The 22,590-nt window shown below is 44.2% G+C and overlaps 3 protein-coding genes across 3 annotated transcripts in view; 1 reads left to right on the top strand and 2 right to left on the bottom strand.

Moving 5' to 3' along the window:
• Positions 1 to 5,082: 5,082 nt before the first annotated feature.
• Positions 5,083 to 7,504, top strand: gstt1a (glutathione S-transferase theta 1a). The gene is made up of 5 exons (XM_040194684.2): positions 5,083 to 5,351; positions 5,755 to 5,842; positions 6,111 to 6,267; positions 6,467 to 6,643; positions 7,135 to 7,504. Exons 1-5 carry the CDS (start codon positions 5,246 to 5,248, stop codon positions 7,333 to 7,335), a joined length of 729 nt encoding a protein of 242 aa, XP_040050618.2. The 5' UTR covers positions 5,083 to 5,245; the 3' UTR covers positions 7,336 to 7,504.
• Positions 7,505 to 8,054: 550 nt separating this feature from the next.
• LOC120830154 (NLR family CARD domain-containing protein 3-like) overlaps positions 8,055 to 22,590 on the bottom strand; it is a 32,818-nt gene continuing 18,282 nt past the window's right edge. Inside the window, exon 11 of the transcript XR_013451936.1 lies at positions 8,055 to 8,375. The gene's annotated coding sequence lies outside the window, so the exon portion shown is untranslated. The remainder of the gene's footprint in view (positions 8,376 to 22,590) is intronic.
• Positions 10,437 to 22,041, bottom strand: LOC144386246 (NACHT, LRR and PYD domains-containing protein 3-like). The gene is made up of 8 exons (XM_078086374.1): positions 21,634 to 22,041; positions 18,368 to 18,863; positions 17,886 to 17,966; positions 14,814 to 16,623; positions 14,548 to 14,721; positions 12,660 to 12,833; positions 11,468 to 11,514; positions 10,437 to 11,323 (listed from the first exon to the last, which is right to left on the bottom strand). The coding sequence occupies exons 2-8, from the start codon at positions 18,636 to 18,638 to the stop codon at positions 10,773 to 10,775; spliced, it is 3,108 nt and encodes a 1,035-aa protein (XP_077942500.1). The 5' UTR covers positions 18,639 to 18,863; positions 21,634 to 22,041; the 3' UTR covers positions 10,437 to 10,772.

Raw genomic sequence — 22,590 nt, forward strand, 5'->3', positions numbered from 1 at the left:
AGAATGATATGAACATGAGATGCTCAAATTGAGCTCGCGAGATGAGATTGAACAACAGATGAGCAACACATTTTTCCTATGGGCAGTTGTGTTCGTCATTGTAGCATAGCTGGGGAATCACATCAGTTTCTGATGATAAAGAAACCTGCAGATGGTCCAAGTTAAAAGTTGCTTAATTAAATAGTTTTGTACTTTTTACATAGAGAATATTTCAATATTTACCTGGTTTCCTTCTACAACTTTAGTTTTCACTTTGGTGAAAAAAACAATCTGCTCGCTGGCTTGTCCGGAGCTTTCCAACACATCATGATGTCGATTAAAAGAAACTTTAAAAGAAGCGTCTCTGGTTTTAGGACCTTCTGCGTACAGCTGGCTAACTACCTAGCTAGCTTCATAATTACATAGTGATGCAAAGCAACATTAAGCGGCAACTTTGCTGGGCTCAGTGTAGCATTTTAGCATGGCGGAACCTAGCTAGCTAATATTTAGTAACCTTGTATTGGTGTTTATTCCAATAAACTACCTTAACCTTCCTGTTTATATATGGTACTATGGAGAAACTAGTTGAAGAAGTCGACCATCTCTCTCGGGCCTCAGTCTCCACAGTAAACCAAGCCGGCCTCTGCTGACCTCTGCTGGTGATGAGGGGCAGCTGCAACAACATGGACGTACAACCTCAAACAAAAATACACACGCGATCGTTCTTTCAAGGCTTTATTACATTCTAATGACTTACATTGATTCCCTTGAGACTAGACCGAGTTCTCACTCTAAAATCCAATTCCAATCAAATCCGGGACGTTTTGTATTTTGTCCCCAAAAAGAAGGCGAGTCCCCACAATGTGAGTGTGTCATCGGCTTTATTTCTCCACAACATCAGTACTACACACACACGCTCACTGTTCAAAATCTTGAGATTGAAAAGAGACATTTTACAAATGTCATGATAAACAATATAGTGTACGTATTACATATAATACAAATGATTAAGAGTTATTTTATCCACACAGTACACACTTCTCTCTCGGGTTTTTTTTGGAGCTGCTGAGGAGGACCGTGGAGGCCACAAAGTAAAAAGACCAGGAAGAGCCCGTCCACGCTCAGCCCGCAGGCGAGGATGGCGTTTCCTCCTCGTTTCCTTTCTCTTCCGCTCAGCGATTAAATCCCGCCAGCAGCAGGAGCTGAAGCAGCGGCTGGACCTTCTGGTGCAGCAGCGGTCCGACCGGGAGACCGAGATGGAGCTGCTGGTCGGTCACAACAAAACGCTTGAAGCGGCCATCGACTGCTGGAAGCGCGAGGCCGAGCCGGAGAGGAGAAGGTCAGTGAGTCCGGCTTGGAGTTGATCCGCGGGGCTCTCAGGTCGATCCCCTTCCTCACCCCCGTCCCTCAAACAGGAAGAGAGAAAGAAAGTGACAGAAGAAGAAGAAGAAGAACTTTCTTGATGGTCACTGTACATTTTATGTTCCTTTGTACTTCTAGTCTACTACATCTAAGACAAAACTATCCTACTTTTTACATAATTTATTTAACCATATTAGTTCCTGATTGAGCTCAATAGTAATATAATAAAGTAAACTATGATGTATACTACTTAAAAGTACAGTCTCATTGCTGCGAACATAAGTAGCTAATAGTGGCGGCATTAAAGCACATTATTGCATCAACAAATATCACTTATGGTGTGAATATATCATCTGATAACTAGTATACTATCACTTCCAGCTGTGATCCAGAGGTGGAGGCCTCTGCAGACCGCAGTGAGATGGAGATGAACCTGGTGGCCGGAGGTTTGAGCCCCGACCAGATGCCACTGCCCCCCCTCGCTAACACAATAAAGCAGAAAGTAGTTTCCTAAATAAAGGTTTCTTTCATTCTGTCTGTCTTCAGATGACTCTGTACATTCATTCTTTTCTGAGTATTAATGAAATTAAATTAAATGAAATTCATTTTATTTTTTATAGCCCTCAATCACAAATTACAGATTTGCCTCAGAGGGCTTTACAGTCTGTACACATACGACATCCTCTGCCCCGAAACCCATCGGCACAGGAAAAACTCCCCAAACAATGAAAAAAACCTTCCAAGAGGGAAAAAAGGGAAGAAACCTTAGTGAGAACGTCAGAGGAGGATCCGTCTCCTGATGGACGACTACAATGATGCCATGTGTACAGAATGAACAATGTATAATACATGAGACTATATGACAGAAATGATTCAAGTAATTGTGAGTAGTAAACCAGGCGCACAGCAGGACCCCTGCAGGGGCAACCACCATCACATAGAACCACCATCACATAGAACCACCATCAGATAGAACCACCATCACATAGAACCACCATCAGATAGAACCACCATCCACAGAAGCCTGGGGGGAGGGAGAGCACAGAGACTTTAGGAGAGGGTAATGTTGGTTTACGAGTACAGTAATATGATAAATATCTAAAATAATGATGATGATAATGATGGCAGCAGCAGGTGTCAGGAACAGGGTCCAGAAGGAACTACGATCTATGGAGACCTGATAGGGGAGAAAGCACAAAAAAAATCCAGGAAAGAAGCTGAATTAGTCATGTGCATTAATAAAACTTGAATTATGGTAGAACGAGAGCGTGAGAGAGGAGCTCGGTGTGTCCTAAGAAGTCCCCCGGCAGTCTAAGCCTAAGGCAGCTTAACTAAGGGCTGGTCCGGACTAACCTGAGCCAGCCCTAACTATAGGCACAATCAAAGAGGAACGTTTTAAGTTTTACTTTAAAAGAGCTGACCGAATCTGCCCCCCGGACTGAAAGTGGAACCTGGTTCCACAAAAGAGGAGCTTGATAACTGAAGGCTCTGGCCCCCAGCCTACTTTTTAAAACCATAGGAACAACAAGTAACCAGCAACTATGGAGCGCAGCTGCCTTGTAGGGCAATAAGGTGCTACAAGCTCTTTAAGATATGACGGTGCCTCACCAGCAAGTGCCTTGTAGGTGAGGAGAAGTACCTTATTCTATTCTTGATTTAACAGGGAGCCAGTGCAGAGAAGTTAATACAGGAGTGATATGATCCCTTTTCTTAGTTCTTGTTAATACACATGCTGCAGCATTCTGAATCAACTGGAGAGGCTTAAGAGATTTACAAGAGCAGCCTGATAACAAAGAATTACAGTAGTCCAGTCTGGAAGTGACAAACGCATTAATTAATTTTTCTGCATCACTTTGAGACAGGAAGTTCCTGATTTTTGATATGTTACGTAGATGAAAATAGGCAGTCCTTGAAGTCTTTATATGCGAGTTGAAGGTCATATCCTGGTCCAGAGCAATTCCATCCATAAAAACTGTATCATGTGACAGCTGGCTTCGAAGGCGCTCTGGGCCTATCAGGATAACTTCCGTTTTTTCTGAGTTTAGCATCAGGAAGTTGCCGGTCATCCAAGTTTTGATGTCTCCAAGACATTCTTGGAGTCTAACTAACTGGTCCGTCTCTTCTGGCTTGATCGACAGATACAGCTGAGTATCGTCTGCATGACAATGGAAGTTTATGCGGTGTTTCCTGATAAGATCGCCCAGAGGAAGCATATAGAGGGTAAATAAAATCGGTCCAAGTACAGAACCTTGTGGGACTCCGTGACCAACATTGGTGGTCGTCGAGGATTCACCGTTTACAAGCACAAACTGGGATCGATCCGATAAGTAGGATTTAAACCAGCTGAGTGCAGTTCCTTTGATACCAATTAAATGTTCTTAAGCTGCTTGGTCGGAATCGGATCCAAGAGACAAGTAGAAGATTTAGACTTTGAAAATAAAGAAGTCAGTTGATCAAGGTTGATGGAAGAGAAGGGATCTAAACAGGCATCAGGGCCCACTGCTGCATCCAAGGTTCCTACATCGGAGGACAGGTCGGTCCTGGTTGAAGGCAGGAGACCATCAATTTTCTCTTTGATAGTCAGAATCTTATCATTGAAGAAGTTCATGAAGTCGTTACTAGTGAGGTCCAAAGGAATACACGGCTCGACAGAGCTGTGACTCTCTGTCAGTCGGGCTACAGTGCTGAAGAGAAACCTGGAGTTGTTTTTATTTTTCTCTATTAATGATGAGTAATAAGATGCTCTTGCGTTACGGAGCCTTCTTATACGTTTTAAGGCTGTCTTGCCAAACTAGCCTAGATCCTTCTGATTTGGTGGAACGCCATAATCGTTCAAGTTTCCGCACAGTTTGCTTTAGGTTCCGTGTTTGAGGGTTATACCACGGAGCAGACTTCCTTCTTGCTTCTATTCCTCTTTCCAGAGGAGCAATAGCGTCCAGCGCCACTCTCAAAGAGCCTGTAGCAGTATCGACAAAATGATGGATCTGGGACGGACTGAGGTTCTCACAGGAGTCTTCTTGTATCTTGAGGCAGGGCACTGAACTTAGAGCAGAAGGAATGGCTTCTTTAAATAAGGCTACAGCAATATCCGATAAGCGTCGACTGTAGAAACCTTTGGCAGGAGGAGGTGGTTCTGATAGTAGAAATTCAAAGGTTATCAGACAATGGTCCGACAGGAGAGGGTTCTGTGGAAAAATTGTTAAATGTTCAATCCCAATCCCAGACACAAGAACCAAGTCGAGAGTGTGGTTAAAACAGTGAGTTGGTTTATTTACACACTGACAGAAACCAATTGAATCTAACAATGAAAGAAATGCAGTACTAAGGCTGTCGTTGTCGACATCCACATGAATGTTAAAGTCACCCACAATAATTACCTTGTCCGTTTTAAGGACCAAACTCGTTAAGAACTGTGAAAATTCAGAAAGAAATTCTGAATATGTTTGCTGATTAAATTGCAGGAAATAGTGAAAAATTAAAAGTTTAAGTGTAAGTTAAGTGAAATAACATTTGATGTGTTTCTTTGTAAATATAAGTGCTGAACCTTCTCTGTCTGTCTGTCTGTCTCTATGCTTATACAATGATTAATAACTTTGTACTTTTTTTACTTTTTTATCTGTCCAGAGAATACAAATGAAAATGATTCACTTTGCACATTTAAAGAGCTTTTTTATTAATCTGCACTGTCACACCAGACATCAGGAGACATAAGCAAATATTTTCTCAACATTTCAGCCGAGGTCAAAGGTCACACGGCAAACAGTCGCCGCTGTTTGCCGTGTGCATCAGACGGGGGAGGAACAGAGTCTCTTCATGGGGAGGAGCGGAGTCGTCCCTGCAGGGGGAGGACCAGAGTCTAGCAGGAGCAGTGAGCCCTCACACGTCGGGGGGACCAGAGGAGGACATGGAGCTCTATCTGGACCTGCGCTCGCAGCCCTGCCGATCCGTCTTCCTGTTCGCCAGAGCGGTCGGGATCCCTTTCGAGTTCAAGTTGGTGGATCTGAGTAAAGGTACCCCCCCCCCCCCCCCTCTCTCTTTATGTTGGTGTTGGCAGAGATCACATTGGATCACTTTGGGACTTTAAAGTACTTTGGAGGTGGACTCGGACTCGCAGGAAGTCACGGCGCGGATTCTTTGGACGCGTTTAGCAGGAGAACCAAAGGAACTCAAACTTTTTTCTGTTGAAAGAGGAAGGAGGGCCTCCTCTTCCTCTTGTCCCTCCTCTTCCTCCATGCTATCAGTTCACATTCCTTCCCGTTCCACCCAGAAAGCTGCAGCTGCACAGCTTTACAAAACAACCCCACCATCCTCTATTTCACATTCCTCTGCTGTTCATCTCTTCTTCCATCAGGGCGTTACACGCTTGTTCCCATGGCAACACAAACAGTCCGACGCCTGTGTTCTTTGTCTCAGGGCAACAGTACACGGAGGAGTTTGGAGACATCAGCGCCGTGAGGAAGGTTCCTGTGATGAAGGACGGAGGCTTCGTGCTGACGGAGAGGTACCACCACCTCCTCACATCCGCTCATTATGCATTATTAAATGAAAAAGTATGGTATTTATGAGCCGGAGTGAGTATAAAGAGGGGCGGGGGGTTTAAAGGGTGTGATGTGTAATAGATCTAATAACAACGTTAGTCGCAGACTTCTGTAGAGTCTGACATGGAAGCTGTAGTTGCCGCTGTGCAGAAGACTCTTACAGTGAGTCAATAAGGTGTGAGACGCATAGAAAGGTGAGGTGACCCCCCCCCCCCCCTCCCCCCCTTGCAGCACGGCCATTCTGAAGTACCTGGTGCAGAAGCACAGGGCCTTGGTGAAGGACCACTGGTTCCCTGAAGACCTGCAGCAGAGAGCTCGGGTCAACGAGTACCTGTCATGGCAGCACCTCAACCTGCGAGCTCACGGGTCAAAGGTCTTCCTGCTGAAGGTAGGAGGCCCGGACACACAACCTCACACAACCACACACACATACACGTACAAACACACAACCACTTACTTCCTTTTTGTATTATCCTGTTTCCTTCCTTTCAAACTGTTCTCACGTCTCACTTCCTGTACCAATACTTTTAGTACGTAATTAGCATGGATAGACTTTCCAATAGCTTGATTCTACTGGAACTCCTCAGGCTCTGTTCCCCGTCGTCATGGGTTACGAGGTGGCGCAGGAGAAGATGGAGGCCGCCGTGGAGGATCTGAACCAGTCGCTGCGGCTGCTGGAGGAGAAGTTCCTTCAGAGCAGAGCGTTCCTCATCGGGGAGAAGATCTCTCTGGCCGACCTGGTGGCCATCGTGGAGATCATGCAGGTAATACTCTCACTACAGGTACTACTACTAGTACCACTGCTACTGGTGGGTATGAGAAAGGAACAACTACCTATTATTGTGGTTTTACTAATATATATTTAATTTTTACTTTTTGTCCTGTGTTCTTCATAATGTATTTTTTTCTCAAAATTGCTTTTAGTTGATTTTGTTTACTGTAAACGAATGACTTTATGACAAGGTTATATATGTATTATTCGAAATACTTAATAAAGTAACTTTTCTTTCAAAATAAATATATAAATATGCTGCATATGTCAAGTTTCTCCCAAACTTTATACAGAACAGCTTAATTAAAAAGTAATGAATTGTGCCTCTAATCAATATCACTGTGGTCCACAGAATAAATAGTGATAATAATAATAATAATGAGTATTTATGTGGCGGCACTGACGATCCCACCGGCGAAGAGCGCCCGTAGCCCCCCAGTCGGCGGAGTTTGAGACCCCAGTCTGTGTGTTTTTGCGTCGCAGCCCGTGGGCGTCGGCGTGGACGTCTTCGGGGGCCGCCCCAGGCTGGCGGCGTGGAGGGACCGGGTGAAGGACGCCATCGGCGAGCGTCTGTTTGACGAAGGCCACGAGGAGGTGATGAAGACGAGCGGCCTGGGCGAGGAGATCAAGAGCAGCAGCCAGCTGGGGGAGTTCGCCCTGAAGGTCAAGAAGCTCTTCAGCTGAGTCCAGATGTGCTCCACCTTCTGCTGAGAACATCTGCATCGGGTCAGCCGAGTCAGCCGGACACGATGCCAATAGATGTGTGTGTTATTGTGTATCCAGAAACACACAATTATGTGTATTTTACACTACACAAATAATAAAGTGATGCACCAAAGTATCAATAAGTAAACAACTGTGTCCATTTTGTATACTAACAAACAACTAAAAACTACGCAACTACAGGCTATAAAACGACATGCTACCACAGTAGGAGGGCAACGTGCAGCACGCGCACTAAAACCAGCAGCTGCTGTTTAGGAGTATTTTATAAAGAGGAGAATCCTCCAGTAAAGACAGATAGAGGAGTTAATGACCTCGAGCTGACCTTCTTTGCACACGGCCCCTCTCTGCCACGCCCCTCCCCTTTGCACACGGCCCCTCTCTGCCACGCCCCTCCTCTTTGCACGCGGCCTCATCTTTGCACAAGGCCCCTCTCTGCCACGCCCCTTCTCTTTGCACACGGCCCCTCTCTGCCACGCCCCTCCTCTTTGCACGCGGCCTCATCTTTGCACTAGGCCCTCTGCTGGAAAAAACAGGCTCTTTCTCTCAAAGGGAAGCTGAGAAAACACATTGTCATACTTTTACATAGTGGAAAGTTTTTTCAGGGTTTTGTAGTTCTTCTTCTTCTTCTTAAGATCACATAACATGAGATATTCAAGAAAATTCCAGTGCTTACATTTACATTACATTACATGTCATTTAGCTGACGCTTTTATCCAAAGCGACGTACAATAAGTGCATTCAACCATAGGGTACAAACTCAGGAGAACAAGAAACAAGAAAGTGCAATTTCCTCAAATAAGCGAATTTACAATTTGCTATAGATGAGTGACGTCACAAGTACAATTTAAGTGCTACAATTTGTTAGTCTTTAGTCGAGGTAGAGTCTGAAGAGGTGTGTCTTTAGTTTGCGGCGGAAGATGTGAAGGCTCTCTGCGGTCCTGATGTCTTCAGAGAGCTCGTTCCACCATTTCGGCGCAAGGACAGCGAAGAGTCGAGACCTAGTCGAGTGTTTTGCTCTCAGTGAGGGAGGGACGAGTAGTTTTGCAGATGCAGAGCGGAGAGTGCGGGTTGGGATGTAGGGTTTGACCATGTCCTGGATGTAAGCTGGACCCGATCCATTCACAGCATGGTACGTGAGCACCAGTGTTTTGAACTGGATGCGGGCGGCCACCGGTAGCCAGTGAAGAGAGCGGAGGAGTGGAGTAGTGTGGGAGAATTTCGGAAGGTTGAAGACCAGTCGAGCTGCTGCATTCTGAATGAGCTGCAGAGGTCGAATGGCGGTGGCAGGGAGACCTGCCAGGAGGGAGTTGCAGTAGTCCAGGCGGGAGATGACAAGAGCCTGAATCAGTACCTGCGCTGCCTTCTGAGTGAGAAGGGGACGTATTCTCCTGATGTTGTAGAGCGTGTATCTACAGGATCGCGTTGTCGCAGTGATGTTGGGAGTCAGGGAGAGTTGGTTGTCGAGTGTGACGCCGAGGTTCTTAGCAGTCGAAGTGGGCGTTAGCACAGAGTTTCCAAAGTTGACTGTCAGGTCCTGGGTAAGCGAGTCTTTTCCGGGAAAGAGAAGTAGTTCAGTCTTGTCGGGGTTGATTTTCAGATGGTGGGCGGACATCCACTGAGAGATGTCAGTTAGACAGGCAGAGATCCGAGCCGCCACCTGGGTGTCCGAGTGAGGGAAGGAGAGAATTAGTTGGGTGTCATCGGCATAGCTGTGGTAAGAGAAGCCATGCGAGCGAATGACAGCGCCAAGAGAGTTGGTATAAAGCGAAAACAGGAGGGGACCCAGCACGGAACCCTGAGGAACTCCAGTAGTAAGAGGACACGGTTCCGACACAGATCCTCGCCAGGTTACCCGGTAGGTGCGGCCATCGAGGTAGGACGAGAGAAGGGAGAGAGCAGAGCCTGTGACACCAAGTTCCTGAAGGGAGGAAATAAGGATCTGGTGGTTGACCGTGTCAAATGCAGCAGAGAGGTCCAGAAGGATGAGGACAGAGGAGAGAGAGGCGGCTCTAGCAGTGTGGAGTTGCTCAGAGACAGCAAGGAGAGCAGTCTCTGTAGAGTGGCCTGCCTTGAAACCTGACTGGTGGGGGTCAAGGAGGTTGTTACAGTGGAGATAAGAGGAGAGTTGATTAAAGATAGCACGTTCAAGGGTTTTGGACAAGAAGGGAAGAAGAGAGACCGGTCTGTAGTTGTTTTCTTCAGAAGAAAAGTAACTGTGAACTCTGTTGGCCCACCGGTCTCCATCCTGAATAAATTAAATCTTCGTTGGCCCGCACTGCATGCTGGGATACGCTGGGCCTCAGAGGACAGATCAGACGTGTCCTCCACATCGCCCCCTGGAGGGCGTCGTCCTTCTAACGCGTTGAAGGAGCCGATCGATGAACGAGGAGCAAATTCATGGAAGTAACCCTTCTAGAGGAACGCACCGCTGCTGGGGATTGTGGGTAATAGCTAGCTAGCAGCTCCTTGTGGACGTGTTAAACATTGACCAAATGGAAAGAGGGCTTTTGGGCTTCCTTTACTTTGCTAAATGGACCAGTGGCCTTGGTGGGGGGGTTGAAGTTCTGAAGTTCTTTGGTAACTGGGATCGTGCTCCAGCAGCCTCAGAGGCTTTTGCTGATTTTACCTGCTGCTTTTTTTACCCATCTGAAGTTCATGTGGAGCATTCTGACTGTGAGATGCTGCTTCATATTTGTTTTATGGCTCAAGTATTTCAGAGAAACTGAACGATGGTTGTAAATATACCCGTTAATAACACAGTTTACAATTAAAGTAATGTATTAACATAATAAACATACAATTATATTCCTGTTAACCAGAGTAAAACATGGAGTGACTACATGTTGTACTATTATATTATAGTTAATATAAACATAACCTGATATTATCTGTCATTAAATCTTTTCTTCAGAGGTTTGCTGAAGCTTTCAAAAGGTTCTTGTTCAGAACAAACCTGATTATGTGAAATTATATTTGATTTCACTGACCAGATTTTGAAAGGTTAAAAGTTAAAATCAACTCAAAGAGATTCACACATCCATATTCATTAAAAACAATCCTTAAAAAACCATCACCTTGTTTTTATTAGCATGAACGCTAACGTAGCACACACACACAAATAAGGACAACTTATCCTACAGACATATCTATAATGTAGATTTAACATTCAACATTTACATTTAACATTTAGATATAACATTTACATTTAGATTGAACATTTACATTTAACATTTAGATTTGCATTTGACATTTATATTATTTAACAACTTTGTGTTACTACCAAACATTATCCTTGGAAAAGTTATTGCATGAATTTACATGAATTTCTCACTAAATGTTTGAAAAAGTGACATATGAATATTGTCGTGCTTTTTTTCAGGAGAAGACTCTCCCTCCTACAGAGAACACAGAGACACTGAGGAACCAGGCTTGAACAAGAAGGCAAAGCCAGGATAAAGAGGTTCAGTGAATGTTGTGTTGAAGGTGTGGAGGTGGATCAGTGTGTCAGAGGAGACTCTGAAGAAGGACAGAGAGCCAGCAGGACCGTTCACATACACTGCTACTCTACCAGAGGAGGAGGAGGAGGAGGAGGAGGAGGAGGAGGGTATGCGGGTTACTGTCTTGTTGTGACAGACAGAGTAACCTTCATCAGAGCATCCCAGATTCCAGGACTGATCATTCTTTCCAAACAAACAATCATCAGTAAATCCTTTCCTATTGATTCCTCTGTAACTCACTGATACATAAACTCTTCCTCTCCACTCAACCTCCCAGTAACAGCGACCAGTCAGACCAGTTCTACACAGCAGCTGAGACCAGTAGTCAAATCTGTCTGGATGATCAGGATATGACTGAACCTCCTCCACATGTGTCACCTTCCTGTTGTTGTGAGACAGTTTGAGTTTCCTGTTTACTGTGTTTGTGTCGATTGTGAGTTCACAGGAAGCTGATGAGAGAACAAGACACAATACAGCTGCAGTTATTAATCATGTGTTCATCTTCTGACACTTTGATGATGACATCACAGAGGTGAATGAGTGATGTCACAGTGTGAAGATGGTTGAATCTTCATGAATCAAAGCACACTTACACTTCCTCAGACCTGGTTTGAACCATTGGACTCCAGCAGGCTCCACCCTGAAAGGAGGAGGGGGGGTCAGAGCAGCATGGAGACATGGACATTACATCACTCTCATACACACAGCTTTGTCCTTCATGTCCACATGGACCACCTCTTCTTCTACTGCAGTGGAGCTTCTTCTGATTGGCTGATGACCACAGCTCATGATGTTCATTATTCATCATCTATTATTATCAGTATTATACTGACCATCATCTTCCATTTCACACTCAGTTTCTTAAGCAGTCAGTGAATCAAATGTTTAAATCTGCTTCAAGTGATTTCTTTGTCCACTTTTGATTTAGTGAAAACAAGACATGTGATCATCTTCTAAAGTAGTTCTGTCTAACATGATATCAACCAGCTGCTTCCACATCCAGCAGGTCTACATCAACATGATGGTTCATCAGGAGTCTGTCACCTGGTCGATGGAAGTCCACTATTCTCTCTCTTTTAGCTCTGTTTTAGGTCTCCACCACCTCCTGAGGGGAATATCTGTGTCTCTAGCTGCTAAATGCTCCTCTATGTTCTCCAGCTGGTCTCTGACTCAGTGTGTCTGCGGTTTGCTGGTCAGCAGATCGTGAACTGTGGCTTCATCACGGCATATTGGATGAAACGAGCTGCTGCTGGAAACACTGAGACTGAACCAAACAGGGAATGAGCTGAAGCACCAAAACTAGGAGCTAATAGAGGCTAACCAGCTGTGTAAGCTGCAGAGATGCAGACTTTATTCTGCGTTCATCTCCAAAACACTACTCTTCATCCTCACACAGTGAGCTACTCTGTGGTCAATATAGAAGTTTTGATTGTTGGATTTTTTTGCCCTGACAAGCAACCTCCTGTGTTTGTGTAATAATGACTGTTGTTTCTCTGAAGTAAAGGGGAAAGTAGCATGAAATTACTGCAGCACCACAAACCCTCTAATGGAGGATGTTGGGGTGTTGTTGGAGGTACAAAGGGTCCGACTGTGACACTGCTGTACACATCCCGTCTCCTAGCAACAGTCTACACTGGTTTCCATCAGCTCAGGTGGGTCTGCAGCCACAGAGCACTGCCTGGGTTCCCCAATAACTTTGGTCCAGTCCTAAACAAACCTCTGAAAAGGTTTCCAGTTGTACTTCCTCAATCAGACTGATGGTCTGTGGCAGCAGCCTCTTCATACCTGAGAGTTGCTAGTGTCCAGTGTGGATCCTCCAGTCCAGCAGACAGCAGCTTCACCCCTGAATCCTGCAGGTGGTTGTTACTCAGATCCAGTTCTCTCAGACTAGAGGACTGGGAGCTGAGAACTGAGGACAGAGCTTCACAGCTTTTCTCTGAGAGGTTACAGCCCTCCAGTCTGAAAAGACAACAATGAACAATAAGAAAGATAATATAAATTAGAACTAAAATAAATTTAAAATAATCTAAAATAAATAAATAAAATTTGTTCAGTGAAAGTTTTTACCATTTCTTTTGTTCTACTTTAAACACGAGGAAGAAATCTATTATTTGTGCTCAACTGTTTAGAGGAAGTAATGTAGTATAAATATAAGGATGAGGCGGTGATATTTAATGTTGTCTATTAGAGCTAAATACAAAGGTAGGCTTCCCTATCCTGTATCGGACTTGTTTTAAAGAAAGATAAATAACAGATTGAATCTTCATCTTCCGATTTCATGTTTTCTACGTTCTGAATTAGAAATAAACAACCATCAAACTCAGATTGTCACTGTAGAGACACACATTAAAGTATTCTGTCTCAGTCTCTTTTCCACCTCTTCTTTTCTCCTTTCATTCATTTATTTTTATCAAACATAACATCACAAAGCCTAAATAAGAGGAACAACAGGATCAACCTGTGATGTTTTGTTGTGAAAGAACATTGTGTTTGAGACTGTCTATTTATTTAATATAATGTGTAATTAAAGCTGCAAGCAACAATGGACAGGTTCTCGCTACTCTGGCTGACCGGCTACAAACGTGGCCGAGAACGGCTGTAGCCTTTGAACAAAGCGTTTGGGAGTCAGTTGTTGTTAAACTAACCGCGTGGAGCGATGGAATGACGCTTTGCAAACTTTATTTTTAAAATTATCATGGTCTTAGGTATTTTTCTGACAACAGGGATCTGATTGATCTGCGAGGAGCAGGGTATATAATAAAAAACATGTAACTTCCAGCAGGGTATATAATAAAAAACATGTAACTTCCTGTTGCCACTGGGTGGCGCTATGAGTAGGATTAAATGATCATATGGACGTCTACAGAGTAAGGAGTTTATGACACATGTAAAATATGGAGCAGATTAGATGATATATGGCCAAGTTATAAGAACTTCAATTTTCACAACGAATGGTGTTTTTTGTTCCAATGCTCTGCAAAGAAGCTCATGTCCATGTCCTGGTTCTTGTCTCCTGTTTCGTTACTATGTTTTTGCCTTTTTGGAAATTTGAGTTCTGGAATTTTGACTATTCAAGTTTTTTTTTTTTTGGAAACTTTGTGTCTGAGTCCTACTTTCTCCCCGCATCCTGACTCATATGTGGAAATGAATGGCTTCTAAATCTGATTCATTGACTGAAAAAGAGAGATCCGTTTTACACTGCATGGAATTGATAGTTTAGAGCAGCGATTCCCAAAGTCTTCACAATAAATAAATAAAATGTTTTTAATTTTCAATTTTGAAAAGTTTGAAATTAATATAAAATTATTTGATTTAAATTACGTGTTATTCTTTTCGCTCAAAATGGCTGCTCTTGTCCGTCTGTCGTTATTCAACAAAAGGCGCCGCCAAACAAATGTCCAATGCCCTCTTGTAGTATTAAAGTAAATATATATGAGCTCCGGAGATGGTATACAAAACATACATTGTCGGTTAATACATTTTTAATCGGTTAAATTCTTAAGGTCATTTAATCATCCCTAGTTTATGTTTTGATCAGAGTTGTGATTAAAGGTATGGGTGGGCTGCAAAAGATTTTCAGATTTCAAATAGGGCCGCAGCATTCCTAGTTTGGGAACCGCTGGTTTAGAGACACATTTAAATTATAAATCAAAATAAAATAACTTAATCTGACCTGAGAGTGTCCAGGTTACAGTGTGGACTCTCCAGTCCATCAAACAGCAGCTTCACTCCTGAATCCTGCAGTTTGTTGTTACTCAGATCCAGCACTTTCAGACTAGAGGACTGCGAGCTCAAAACTGAGGACAGAGCATCACAGCTTCTCTCTGAGAGGTTACAGCCCCTCAGTCTGAAGAGACAATATAGAAGGAAATTTCAACATCAAGTAGAAAAGATGGCAGCATATTTACATTCTGAAACTCTCTCTCTCTCTGTACTTACAGAACTTTGTTGGAGGCTCTGACCACCGGCAGCAGCCTCAGAAGAGCCTCCTCTGAAGCTGAGTATTTTTGCAGGTCAAACACCTCCAGATTGTCTTCAGATGACAGTAAGATGAAGACCAGAGCTGACCACTGAGCAGGAGACAGTTTATCTGTGGAGAGACGTCCTGAACTAAGGGACCGTTGGATCTCCTCCACTAGAGAACCATCATTCAGTTCATTCAGACAGTGGAACAGGTTGATGCTTTTCTCTGGAGACACATTCTTACTGATCTTCTTCTTGATGTACTGGACTGTCTCCTGATTGGTCTGTGAGTGACTTCCTGTCTGTGTCAGCAGACCTCGTAGGAGAGTCTGATTGGTCTCCAGTGAAAGACCCAGGAGGAAGCGGAGGAACAGGTCCAGGCGTCCATTAGGACTCTGTAAGGCCTCGTCCACAGCTCTCTGGTAAAAATGTTTGGGTTTATTTTTTTTTCCAAAGACAACTAAACAACTAGACAAAAGGGAGGTGTTTTTTTCTTCTGACAGCAGATCGACACCAGAGTTGATGAAGGTCAGATGGACATGAAGAGCAGCCAGAAACTCCTGAACACTCTGATGGAGGAAGCAGAACACCTTGTCCTGGTACAGTCCTCTCTCCTCTCTAAAGATCTGAGTGAACGCTCCTGAGTACACTGAGGCTTCTGTGATATTGATGCCACACTCTGTCAGGTCGGATTCACAGAATATCGGGTTGCCTTTCAGCAGCTGATCAAAGGCCAGTTTTCCCAGAGACTCGATCATCTTCCTGGTCTCTGGACTCCAGTGTGGATTTGTCTCAGCTCCTCCATCGCACTTGACCTTCTTCACTTTGGACTGAACCACCAGAAAGTGGATGTACATCTCAGTCAGGGTCTTGGGCAGCTCTCCTCTCTTTATGGTCTTCAACTCCTCCTCCAGAACTGTAGCACTGATCCAGCAGAAGACTGGGATGTTGCACATGATGTGGAGGCTTCGTGAGGTCTTGATGTGAGAGATGATCCTGTTGGCCTGCTTCTTATCTCTGAACCTCTTCATAAAGTACTCCTCCTTCTGGGGGTCAGTGAACCCTCTGACCTCTGTCACCATGCCAACACACTCAGGAGGGATCTGATTGGCTGCTGCAGGTTGTGTGGTTATCCAGAGGCGAGCAGAGGGAAGCAGCTTCCCCCTGATGAGGTTTGTGAGGAGCACATCCACTGAGGAGATCTCTGTGACATCAGTCAGGATCTCATTGTTGTGGAAGTCCAGAGGAAGTCGACACTCATCCAGACCGTCAAAGATGAACACGACCTGGAACTCTTCAAACCTGCAGATTCCTGCTGCTTTGGTTTCACTGAAGAAGTGATGAACAAGTCCCACCAAGCTGAACTTCTTCTCTCTCAGCACATTCAGCTCTTTGAAGGTGAATGGAAATGTGAACTGTATGTCCTGGTTGTGTTTGTCTTCAGCCCAGTCCAGAGTGAACTTCTGTGTTAAGACTGTTTTCCCAATGCCAGCCACTCCCTTAGTCATCACTGTTCTGATTGGTTCCTCTCCTCCAGCTGCGGCTTTGAGGAGGTCTTCTTGTCTGATGGTTGTTTCTGGTCTGGCTGGTCTTCTGGATGCTGTTTCAACCTGTCTGACCTCATGTTCTTGATTGACCTCTGCAGTCCCTCCCTCTGTGATGTAGAGCTCTGTGTAGATCTCATTCAGAAGGGTTGGGTTTCCTGCTTTAGCGATCCCCTCAAACACACACTGGAACTTCTTCTTCAGGTTGGATTTGAGTTGCTGTTGACAGTTGCCGATAATCTCTGAATGAACAAAAAAAGAGACACAAACCAGACAGTGCTTTACTTTAATTGTATAATATTTCCCTTGGATTTAACTATTTCCTGCATGTCTATCTGAAGCTACCCAGAACACTGACTGTGAGAAGTATCTTGACAATTGAGAACTATGATCATAGAAATAACTGAATTGTGCAATAATTAAAAGGTTGTACAAAAAGTCTCTTCGCTTTTTATTACATTATAGGTCATTTAGCTGACGCTTTTATCCAAAGCGACTTACACACACCTAACGGATTATTAGGAACACCATACTAATACTGTGTTTGATCCCCTTTTGCCTTCAGAACTGCCTTAATTCTACGTGGCATTGATTCAACAAGGTGCTGAAAGCATTCTTTAGAAATGTTGGCCCATATTGATAGGATATCATCTTGCAGTTGATGGACCACCACCAGCCTGCACAGTGGTAACAAGGCATGATGGATCCATGTTCTAATTCTGTTTACGCCAAATTCTGACTCTACCATCTGAATGTCTCAACAGAAATCGAGACTCATCAGACCAGGCAACATTTTTCCAGTCTTCAACTGTCCGATTTTGGTGAGCTCTTGTAAATTGTAGCCTCTTTTTCCTATTTGTAGTGGAGATGAGTGGTACCCGGTGGGGTTTTCTGCTGTTGTAGCCCATCTGCCTCAAGGTTGTGCGTGTTGTGGCTTCACAAATGCTTTGCTGCATACCTCGGTTGTAACAAGTGGTTATTTCAGTTAAAGTTGCTCTTCCATCAGCTTGAATCAGTCGGCCCATTCTCCTCTGACCTCTAGCATCAGCAAGGCATTTTCGCCCACAGGACTGCCGCATACTGGATGTTTTCCCTTTTCACATTCTTTGTAAACCCTAGAAATGGTTGTGCGTGAAAATCCCAGTAACTGAGCAGTTTGTGAAATACTCAGACCGGCCTGTCTGGCACCAACAACCACGCCACGCTCAAAATTGCTTAAATCACCTTTCTTTCCCATTCTGACATTCAGTGTGGAGTTCAGGAGATTGTCTTGGCCTGCCTGGTCCTGAAGCAACGGCCATGTGATTGATTGTTTAGATGATTGCATTAATGATAAATTGAACAGGTGTTCCTAATAATCCTGTAGGTGAGTGTACATTACATTTGTAACCTATGGCTTTTACATTTCGCCCGGGGAGCAATTAGGGGTTAGGTGTCTTGCTCAGGGATACTTCAACTTGAGACATGGAGCAGCCGGGACTCAAACGGGACTCGAACCACCAACCTCGCGGGTCACAGCACACACTCTCTACCCCTGCGCCACGACAACTTTGACTGCCAGCTCCTCCCACAGGATTCGGTTTGCCTGAAACAAGATGGCTTCTGTGATTACTTTGTACATTTGTAGAGTGATAGCTGCTATATACAGTCAATGCTCAAATCAAAACCTACACTCTATAGTATATATTGAAATAGTACCTCTTATAGAGTGAGCACGTATAAGGATTAAGGAGGGTATTGAGTGTTCATACTTGCATGTGACCAAACAACTTCTAATGAGACTCACAACATTACACAGCAGACAGAGAGCAGACAATCCATGAATGAAACGGCACATGAAGCACATCCATCAGTGGGGGAGGAGCTTCAGAAGAGCTACGCCCTCCTGGGATGAGGAGGATTTATGAATCACATTCCTCATCTTTACTTCTGTTGTATCTTTATCATACACATCTGCTGTCTTTGTTCCTCTTTTTAACAACTTACCCGTAGAGTTCTTTTTGGATAATTTTTCAGCCAGATCATTCATTTGCATTTCTTCCAAAACCTTCATGGCCACCTGAACAGGGTCTGTGTCGTAGCACCGCACCATCAGGTCCACTGTGTTCATCCTGTCTGCTTTCTCCAGGTCGCAGGGTGGGATTGACCGGAGGTCTTCTGGACATGTATGGTTCTCCAGGTACCATTTGAACCCTTTGAAGTCCTCCTCCTTGAGCTGCTCTAAAATTTTGATGAGATCCTTTTTGACTTTCTCCATTTGTCCTTTTTAAAGACACCGCAATAATATCAAGACCAATCACGGTTCTGCATTTAAAAAACATGTGTTTTAAAGATGGAGTCGTATCCGTTCATTGGTTTTGATACACAATCAAATAGAATTCTTCTCCCTCTTTCTTCTGATGAAGTCAGCGTTCTGTTGGTGGATACAAGTTGGATGAATCTGTGAATATTGGCGAAGTTGGAAGGCAGTTCGCAGCTTCACCTGCAACAACAGTAATGCCGTGTCATTTGCATTTATCAAACAAAATCAATACATAATCAAATAATCGCAATAAACAAATCCAGGACAAAAGTTTGGATCTTTTGAAAAGAGAATTGAACGGTAAAGTTAGAATTTTGGTCTTGAACATTGAAAAACACAACAATGCATTTGTTCACGGTGGAACTACGCCACCTGTTGATATAGACGCACGTGAGCTGCAAGTACAGTAAGAGTAACTATGAATGCAAGAGCCGGAGAATAGAAGCTAGCTAAGCTAACATGGACGAATGTAAGTGCTCTGGACGCGTCCCAGCCTCCTTCAAACATGCCACAGCAGCCTCTTTTAAAAAGAAAAAATGTGGATCCTTTGGTTCTTTCTAATTTCAGGCCAATCTCCAAACTCTCGTTTACCTCCAAGGTCCTGGAGAAAGCTGTTTTTAACCAACTGCAAGAATTCCTCGGCCGTGCAAACATTGGTGAACAGTTTCAGTCTGGTTTTAAGCCTCTTCAAAGCACCGAAACAGCTCTTTTAAAAGTTTTTAATGATCATCTTTTAAACCTTGATTCTGGTAACTGTGCCTTTTTTAATGCTATTAGATCTCACAGCAGCATTCGACACAGTGGATCACACTCTCCTCTTGTCCCGCCTCGAGCACTGTGTGGGCATTAGAGGTTCTGCTCTAGAGTGGTTTAAATCCTACCTTGCAGATATATTCTTCTGTGTACAATTGGGGAGGTTTTCCTCCTCAGTGGCCCCTCTGACCTGCGGAGTCCCCCAGGGGTCAGTTCTAGGCCTCTACTGTTCTCCTTGTATATGCTACCCCTGGGATCGATATTTACGAAGCATGGAATCCCTTTCCATTGCTTTGCTGATGATGTGCAGGTGTACTTGCCACTAAAGGCCCCCTCCAAGGAATCCCTTCATGCTGTGTTTAATTGTATGACGGACATTAAAACATGGATGGACCTAAACTTCTTAAAACTAAATGAAAACAAAACAGAGATTGTGCTATTTGGTCGCCCTGACTTGGTCCAGGTCGTTGCCAGGTCCCTTGGCCCACTAGCACCTTACATAGGTTCCCAGGCCAGAAACCTTGGTGTGATTATGGATGGGGCGTTTAAATTGGACCAGCAGGTCAGCTCTGTGGTTAAGGCTAGCTTCTTCCAGCTTCGGCTTCTAGCCAAAGTCAAACCCTATCTAAACAGGGCTGACCTCGAAAAAGTCATGCATGCTTTTATATCTTCGCGCTTGGACTATTGCAACTCCCTGTATGTCGGTATCGGCCAATCAGAACTCAACCGCCTACAGCTTGTGCAGAATGTAGCGGCTCCCAGACTGTGGAACGCTTTGCCGTTTTCTGTGTGGTCTGCAACGAGCCTTTCCAATTTTAAAACTCGTCTTCAGACCCACTTGTTCACATTGGCCTTTGGCTGAGTTAAGTCACCTGCATTGGATCTGTTATTTGTTTGCCTTTTACAGTTTCACTGTTTGTTTGTGTCACGTTTGCTTGTATTGTTTTATTGATGCTGATTGTTTTTATCCTGCAAAGCTCTTTGGCTGGCCACTGGCCTTTAAAAGTGCTATATAAATAAAATTGACATTGACATTGACAAGTCTCATATGACCATCAATATTGGATCACACGAGGCTTCATCACATTTCATCACATTTTAACCATTGTGTTTCTATATGATCCAAGATCAGAGTGTTTGCCTCGAAAGGGTGTCGTACATCCTTTGCTCATCTACTGACAGGAGAAAAAACTCCCCCAAAAAACTCTTTGGGTAGAAATTTGGGAGAAATCTATAAAGGACGGCAATTAGCATCCGTCTCCAAGTCTTAACATTACATCGTGACAGAATCTTAACGTGTACAGTAATTATATGACTTAAATGATGATACATTGTGTTTGATTCATATTGCATTCACTTCATCTAACATGCTAATGTAATAACTAATATCTAACATCACAGAAACTACATTTCTATCACTGAACATTATAATTTTGACCGCCGTGTGTTATTCTGCTCAAATCCCTAACACTTGCAGACCCAATACTACCCAACACTTCAAGTTAGTGCTAACATCAGACACAACACATGGCACAGAACTGACAAGTCACAACATCTGACACACTAAAGCAGTTCAGACAAGTGAACTAACAACATCACTTGCATCTGACATTATACTGCAGGGCACTAGAGCCCTGCAAGACAGTGTTACAACTAGCCCATGAGGGACACCAGGGCTTTGTCAAAACGACATCACTACTAAGAACCAAGGTGTGGTTTCCAGACATTGATCGCAAAGCAGAAGCCGCAGTACGCAGTTGTCTCGCATGTCAGGCCAAATGTCAATTCTGCCAAAGGTTCCTTGGCATAGTGATAGTGCAGACTTCTATGGACCGCTTCCAGCTGGAGAATACTTGCTCGTCATCGTGGATGAGTATACACGCTACCCAGTTGTAGAGAGCGTGCGGTCAACGCCAGCAAACACATTCATTCTGGTCAGGAACAAAGGCCCAGGTGAGCTCTGTGGTCCCTGCTGGGTCCTAGTGCCCCTCCGTCTGCTACCTTCCCCTCCTCATCAGTAACAGTCCTCACAGACCCCAGATCAGACTGAGCTCCTCTTCTTCATCACAGTGTCATCATTCAGACTAACAGCAGCTTCTCTCTGCCTGCTCACATCATCGCCTTGTATTCCAGCTTTAAACAATCACACGTTCACAACCATCAATGATGTCATTCAACCAATCACAGCTCCACTTACTGAACTTGTAGACATGAAGTTCCTCAGTGAGCAGCTCTCTTCTGTCCTCAGCAGGTCGGTGTAGAAAAGCAGCTCCGTGCTTCACTTCAGACGCAGTGAAGTGACGCAGCTTGTTAGAGCTTCTTATCTTTTATCAGAGAGGGCGTGTCCTCACGTCAAAGTATGCAGTCGACTGCAGACTGGTCGACTGAGTCTCAGTCTGAGCTGCGTTCACAGGGTCAAAGGTCATCGTGAACAGAATCCTCCTCAGTGCTCAAACAAGAGTCTTTCAGGATAAAAACCAGCATCAGTGGAACAATCCTTTCACCTTGTAAAGAGTTGCTATGACAACAGACTGGATGCTGTAGTTTGGACCAGATAGAGGACCCGTGCACGTCCCTCTTTGTCTCCTGGTCTTCTTCTACATGTAGACTAGTAGGGAACACGTGATGAAGCAGAAACCTTGGTAACAAATGTTGTGCAGAGTTTATATTGAATAAAAACATTCACTAAGACAACAGACTCTGAGCTGAGAGTGTTTTTATTCTTCACTCCACTGATGATCAGGTTGAACCTGTTGGGGCGGAATCACTTTCCCACGTATCAGTGTGAAGCTGCTTGTTGAACCATTTACCTTCAGGACAAACTGCCTCACAAAGTACATGTTGTTACATGCAGGATTCTACTTTCTCATCACATGGCAGCTTCAACCCTCTGGCTCATCTATGTGCTGTGCAAAGGACTGTGGGTAAGAATAGCCATAAAGAAGCCTGGGCCCTGTTCCTCGTATGTGGCTAACTAAGTTCGCCGGATCATTTTCAGGATGAAGTGACGTAGATCAGGCTTTTCGGGTCCCCGAAGTTTGGCTAAATCAACATAGCAAACCTTTCAAAAACAATACGAGCGTCATCGATGCTGAAAACAGGAATCATTGATTTACAAGAAGACTTTCTCGAGCCGAACGTTACGTGATGAACA

This window comes from Gasterosteus aculeatus, chromosome 13 (genome assembly GCF_964276395.1).
Source record: "Gasterosteus aculeatus chromosome 13, fGasAcu3.hap1.1, whole genome shotgun sequence".
In the NCBI taxonomy this organism is placed as follows: Eukaryota; Metazoa; Chordata; class Actinopteri; order Perciformes; family Gasterosteidae; genus Gasterosteus; species Gasterosteus aculeatus.